Below are 7,053 nucleotides of genomic sequence, written 5' to 3' on the forward strand. Positions count from 1 at the left end.
TTTTGCCTACAGATTTGTGGGATCCTGGAACAAGCTTCCCTGCCGTGTTGTTGAGGCCGATATCCTTACTTCCCTCAAGAAGGAGTTGGATGAGATCCTGGAATCAATTAGCTGGATGAGCCACATGGTCTTCCTTCATTAGTAAGCTTTTATTTTGTTCTTATGAATCACACATGAAGCAGTAAACACAATCACCTGTCCTGTCACATATGGCTTTATTAGAGCTTTACAAAATTGTCCTTAGAGAAACAAAGTTTTTGAGGAGTTGAGACCAGGAGTTCCCCAACATGGCCTTGGAGGACCCCTGTGTCTTTTGTTTTTCTTCCAGCTGAGCTCTTAATCACAGGCTAATTTCTTAAATTTGCTTTTGGCTCTTCACAAGTTGAGTGGGATTTGTAATGGGTATGACCCCTCTGCCAATCCTGGAGTTTAAGAATTGCCCTCGCTCAGGTGTGTTGGTTACACTGTAGCCAACTGGACTTCTTCTCAACCAAATTCAATAGCAGGACAGCACCCTGATCACAAACGGTGCCAATTAGGTCTCAGAAAGTCAAGTACTCTGGACCTCAGTTTAACCTCCCATCAGGAGGGTGACACCTTCTAAAGCATAGTGTCCCCACTCATCATACTTTTTTGGAAAGATTAGTCCAGAAGGAAGTGCACCACCTACTGGTCCACCATCACTCCTTACAGCACCAACCTAGTTTCCCTTAGAGGTCTACCATCCAAGTATTGACCAGTATTGACTGGCCCTGCTCAGTTTCCGAGACCTCACAAAATCAAGATACAACTTGATACAACAACAATAAAATATATTATATTTATATATAATATAAAATTTTATATATATAAATAAAATATTATTAAAATAATCTACAACAAGAGAGTCTGATTTTTGTCCACTGCTGTAAAGAATAATTACATATTTATTGTTACGATTATAGAATAAAAATGTGCTTTTCTGGTGGAGCCAGATGTCCATCTTCAGAGAAGTGAGCACCATTGTTCTCCTTGTGGGAGATGGTGCTGCAGGTTACTGTGGAATATGGAATCATAGCTCCATGGTACTGTTTAAAATGTTCTTATCTCAATTTAATTGTTTTTTTAGACATGCTATGGGTCCTGAAATCTCTCCCCTCCTCCAGCCCTGCAGTGAATTTCCCCAGTTTGCCTTAAGTGTTTAAGAGCCTGTGGTGCAACAGCAATCAGCCCAAATCTTCTTTATCTGTCCCTCCTGCAGATCAGTTCACCCACCGCTGTCATTAAGGGTAACCAAACAGTGCAACTGTACGCTCCAGGCAGGGAGAGCCAACGGACCATGTTGAGGACTCAATCAGTGTGATCTTTTTATGTCTGCAAAGCATAGTGGTTGCATTTTGGACAGAACAAGAAAAGGTATAACAGGAAAAGAAAACAGTCATGCTGTACATTGAAACATTATGCAATACTTTTATTGCTTTTTATAGACAATTTATTTACTGTCCTGTAAGCACTAATATAAAATAAATTACAAAATGCAGCAGACTTGGTATTGCTTCCACTTATGTACATGAAGGACATTGTTGTGATCAACACAGTGCTCACACCCTTCCGCTTTCACGTACCAACACGGAAAGATAAATGTTTAGGAACCTGTCCCCATTTAGTCTGCATTGATCTGGTTCAGCGTCTTCTGGGAGGCAGAGCAGGCCCAGTTTCATCAGGTGATTAGTTCACAGAGGTGGCCCTACAAGGCAACTTTACTTATTCACGATTCTCCAAAAGCACTTTAGGCATGTCCCTCCACACTGCAGAGCAGCCTCTCAGCACTGCGCAGCGTACTAGGGCTGGGGGTGTCAGGCACCACACCTCCCATTGGTTCTAGTCCAGGCCTTCAGAACAGCCACTGATCATTTATAGGATTAAGTGAATTGCCAATTAATTAAATGGGCATACAGCTGGCAGGGCCAAAATACTGTAGGGAACGGCGTTAGTAGGGTCAGTTTGTGAAGCATCCCTCTTGCCCACTGTGGTGAGGGATGCTGGTGTGTGTGTGGAGAAATTAAGGGGCTGAAAATGTGCATCTCTCTTACAGCTTCATATAGTGCTTCCAAGAAGAAAATACACATGAGCATGATCAAACATGATTTGAAAATCTGAGGCTTGTTTATGTCCTAGTCTAAAGTGAAAATTGAAAACCTGAGGTACTTTATTACACAAAAGGTTGTGGGAGTATAGAACAAGTTGACATCCACATTGTTGAAATATTACTATCTATGGTATATAAGCATTACTGTTAATTACACTGGCTTCCTTCAAGGAATGGCTGGCTGAGATCCCAAGATCAATTGCCAATGATAAAAAACTAACAAACCTGGTGGTCTGAGTGGTCCCCTCGTGTTATTGACCTTCCTTATTTTCTTACTTTTTTATAATGACACTGGGCTGAAACATTGATTGTTCTTCTCACCTGGCGGCACTGTGTTACTTCACAGGAAGCTCTTGAGGACAGAAGTATCTGTTCTCATCCCAGCACATGCTGATTTGCCTGCAAAACTATCAATTCAAAATAAAACAGAATTGAGCACACTCCTCGTAATATAAAAGCTCCCAGTGGTGCCTGTCCAGACACTTCCATATACTAACATGTTTTTGTGTGGGTCTGCCATCACAGACGCTTGCCATCCTTCGGTCTGTAAGATGAGGCCACTGAGGGATGAGCAGAATTGCTGCATCTTGGCAGTTCCAGTAAAGACTTAGCCCCCATGGCTGTGAGGATCACCCTGTTTGTATTTGCGCAGAAGGATCTGGCATCAGGGCCTGTTTTGCCAGGTGACAGCTACTGTGGCAGCTCAGTCCCCCAGTCCCACCCCAGGGTGCAGCCCAGCTGCTAGTTACTCGAGTTTTCAGGCGGCCCTGTCACACCACTTCAATTATTTCGTCTTCCTCCTCTCCCATTTCTCCTTTTCCTTGCGCGTTATCCTGCTCCTCTGGCAAACTTTCCCTTTTTGAGGAGAAGGCTGACAGAGACTCAGCACCCTGGCCCACTCCGGCTGTCTTCTGGTCATGACTCTGCTTCCTCCACTTAATCCTCCTGTTCTGAAACCAGACCTTCACCTAAAACCAGAACCCGGGAGGTTGGTGAGCCGATCTTCGTGAGTGCGATAACGGATTTAGATTAGATGATAACTAAATGCCAATGGTGCAGTCTTGGGCAACTATAATGCTACATCAGTAGTTTGAAGTAATGTATCGGAATGTGTATTTCAAGGGAAAAATAATTATTTCATTTGGCATTCTCTGCTTTGTTGTATTGTTTCAGTCACATCATTCCACTACACTTTAAAATCTTTTCATTTATACTCTCTCAATCCAATCAAACCTTCAAACTGCAGCAGTAGCTTGTTGAAAGTAGAATGTTGCTTACAGATGGGCTAGATGAGCCAAAAGACCCCCCTTTTATTTATAACCCTTCTTATGTTCTCAAACCATCCAAGTAAAACTTGTTTTTAACAAAGTACATTGAATACAGTTGAAAACAGGTATTTTAAAAACACCCGAAGAAAGCTCTACAGCCGAAACGTTGTGTTTCTTTTCTTCTCTTTCCAGCATGGAATAAACCATTACCTGCTCCTTTGCAGCCTAAGCATGCTGCCACAGCTACCTACTTAAACTATTTTAGAAATAGAACTGAGATAACACCTTTCAGTCCTCCTCAACCAGTTTGCAAACGTATTACAATGCAAGGCATATGTCATTGTAATGTAAAAGCTTTCATCATCTTTGCCCCTGTTTTCCAAAGATGCAACAGTCTGGGTGTCAGGATTCCTCCAAGACCATTAAGAAGGTGTTAAGAACACACTGCTGCTAACAACGCCCACTGTGGTGTGGTATGCACACTCACCCTAGTCTGTTTGACCAGCTAAAGCTTTCCGACACCTCAGAGGGGCTGACAGACAAACACGAGGGCCTACTACCAGAAGAGAGGTCTGCGCAGGTGGATGAGGTGCAATGGGCCACACTGTAAGATTCTGGTTGAAGGCGTGAAGGAGCTGCTGTGATTATCTGATTTCTTTTACTAACTAGGCTCTCCCCCCCATAGGGTAGTGCTAATGTAGGAATCAATGCACAATTCTGTTTAGAAGCACCAGATTTAGAGAGCTGTATTTGTGGACATTTATGTACTAACACACCAATCCCATGGGCCAAATGCCGAATGCTGGCACTGGGAGGATGCGGATAGTGGCACTATCTGGGAAAGGATGCCCATCAGCACTCTCATGGTGGGACTTTCGAGTCTACAGAGTGTCCACTTTAAACATACTGTACTGAGACGGGATGTACTAAGAAGTTTGAGTGGGTGTCTGCGTGCTAATTGTTAAGGAAAAAGTGGAGGTTAATTCAACTTTTGCAAGTTGAATGAAGAAAAATGCAATATTTTGGCAGTGGAGCCACCCTCAGGTGATGACATACCTGACTCCATAGACAAAATACTGTTTCTGTTCTTCTTTCTACTGCTCTGTGTTGGACTCTCTCCTTGTCATGATGTATTAAGCTCAGTGAAGATTAAATGAAGAGCTCTAGTTGATGTACAAGAGTGCTTAATAACACCTAGGATCAGCAGCAGGCCAAAGTCGCATACTAGAATGGAAGAGCTGAGCAGAATCGGCCTGCCTCAGGCCGGCGGCTCTCACCTGTGTCTCGGACAGGTTCAGCGCCAGGGCCAGGTGCACGCGCTCCGTGCCCACCATGTACTGCTGCCTCAGGAACTCCAACTCCAGGCGTTCCAGCTGCTCGGGGGTGAACACAGTCCTCACACGCTTCATCCTGGCCGCACCCCTGCGCCACAGGGCTGCCAGCTTATCCGGGGCGCCCCCTGCTGGAACAGGGCAAAACCCATCTGAGCTACACACACACACACACAGCACCATGGTCCTGGAGAGCTACAGTGTCACCCAAAACACATTTGAGCTACACGCAATGCACCCAGGTCCTGGACAGTCACAGACCTATCTGGTTTTCATTGCAACATAGCTCTCAGTTACAGAGGGAACTGAGCCCATTGTTGAAGAATCTGAAGCATTAAAAGATTTGTGGGTTCAAATCTTTCAGCAACAGTTATTCTCTCCTGCCTGGCTGGGGCATCACACTGGGCTTCTTATTTCAGCTGTTTAATGAGTACAAATAGTGTAGTTCATTTAGTACAAAATATGAGTCGAATTCATTAATATTCAGGTAACAGTATTAAATGCTCAAGCTGAACAAGTCTTATTCCAGTTTGACGCACATGGCGCTGTTAAAAAAAAACACCTGTCAGAAGTTGGAGTTGAGCGGGAGAGCTGACTGGTTTCAATCTCGCTTCTAGCGGTGCGAGACATTTACAACAGCACCGGCACTTGAAAGCACGGATGCAACGTTATGAAGCATTCCAGAAAAAAGGAAGACAGGTTTCTGGACTCGTTTCTGAAAAGCTGTACCTTAAAATCCAACTGCTCCTATAACATTAAGAAAAATAATTCCCTGTAATGTTCCAGTAAAAAAAAACCCACTTAACTGCATACAACTACAAGTCGCTATAGATAAAAGTGTCGGACAAATTAATAAATAAAAGGATATTCAAGGGAAAAAAGCAATGCAAGTAAAGCTCTTACTTCTCTGTCTGTGTAGGGCGTCGGAGTACTCGGACTTTTCCTGGTAGGAATGCTGGGACGAGTGTTCGCACCTACTGTGCAGTAGTCCAGCCGGAACGGGGACGTATCCCACGGTGTAGGGGTATAACACGGTGGCAGGCCAGCTCCCGGGCCAGAGGGGGCTGCGCTCCACTCGGACCCCACCGAGACCGCTCTCGGCCTCCACTCTGCTCAGAATAGAGTCAATGCTGAAGGGAAGCTTGACTGGTATCGGGGACGGATCTCTCATCTCCGCCGTCTTGAAGGTCTTATTCGATGCATTATTTAAAATAAACTCCGTTTTCTCGTGGTTAGGCAACATTTTCGGGGATAAGTTTTTTTCGGTCTCAAAAATGAAGAAAATAAACGAAATCTATTTCTTTGAAAACAAAAGGCACATCTGTGTTTCCCAGTGACCAATGGCGAACTGTCGTTGCTGGCTTTTTGGATGTGAGCCGTAGGGTTTTTATACGCCTGAGATACTTTCACATGCACAGCACCAGGGGACCAGACTCCCGGGGAAATGACTGGGTAGTCTCAGCCCCCACCCTTCCACCACACCCACACCACCAGCAGTATTCTGACTTGAAAAGATGCTGCCACTGCATTATAAAGTGAGAGCAAAACCTTTTTCCCTTTCGACTTGTTTTGCGTCCACACTCCGATTATATCATTTGAAGATGTATTACAGCCTTTGTGTAAAGAAGTGTCTCCTGGTCTCGGTTTGAAATGTATTTCTACTTAGTTTCCACTTGTGTTCCCTGGGTCGGGTTTCACCTGATATTACTGATGATGATATTGTAGTTATTATTAGTTATGGTAGTTTTACTTCTGCTACAAATATATTACTAGGGGTAAAGCGAAGGTAATTCGGCTAAAGGCAGAGCAGGCATAATACTTTCAATACTAACGCCATCCCTAATATTGCTTTTCTCTTACATGTACTGTTGCTTTCAATGATGTGTTGTAAAATGAGTTGTGTTTTCTAATAGCTTCAAGGTGTACTTACAAATCTTTAATCACTACCTTTTATCAGCATCAGTATTTCTTTTTTAACGGTACAGGATGAGCAATGAACCACAGAGCTTTCCTGATAAACAGGAAATGGGGACTACAATGTAAACAGGCAGCCTGTTTTTGATGTCAAGTCATGAATACCTGTTTCGTTATTTAAATTTGTTATTTATTAATATAGCATAATTAATATTTATTCATAATGTATTATTCTACGTATCTAATATCGGATTAAACGTTTGTATTAATTAACCTTTTAAATCAATGGAAGATCGATAAATAGATAATGTCTTTAGAATTACATTAATCAATTACTCGACCAATTACTGAGTGAATGTTGTGTCCACGCATCACAACAGCTCATCCCCGAGTTGTTCAGCACTGACTGCCA

The 7,053-nt window shown here is 43.3% G+C and overlaps 1 protein-coding gene across 1 annotated transcript; it reads right to left on the minus strand.

The window, feature by feature from the left end:
* Positions 1 to 2,898: 2,898 nt before the first annotated feature.
* Positions 2,899 to 5,970, minus strand: LOC148841227 (homeobox protein notochord-like). Its single transcript, XM_088920840.1, has 3 exons — positions 5,631 to 5,970; positions 4,674 to 4,855; positions 2,899 to 3,096 (listed from the first exon to the last, which is right to left on the minus strand). Exons 1-3 carry the CDS (start codon positions 5,968 to 5,970, stop codon positions 2,899 to 2,901), a joined length of 720 nt encoding a protein of 239 aa, XP_088776966.1.
* Between the last annotated feature and the right edge of the window lie 1,083 nt (positions 5,971 to 7,053).

This window comes from Atractosteus spatula, chromosome 1, assembly GCF_055471065.1.
Source record: "Atractosteus spatula isolate fAtrSpa1 chromosome 1, fAtrSpa1.hap1, whole genome shotgun sequence".
In the NCBI taxonomy this organism is placed as follows: domain Eukaryota; kingdom Metazoa; phylum Chordata; class Actinopteri; order Semionotiformes; family Lepisosteidae; genus Atractosteus; species Atractosteus spatula.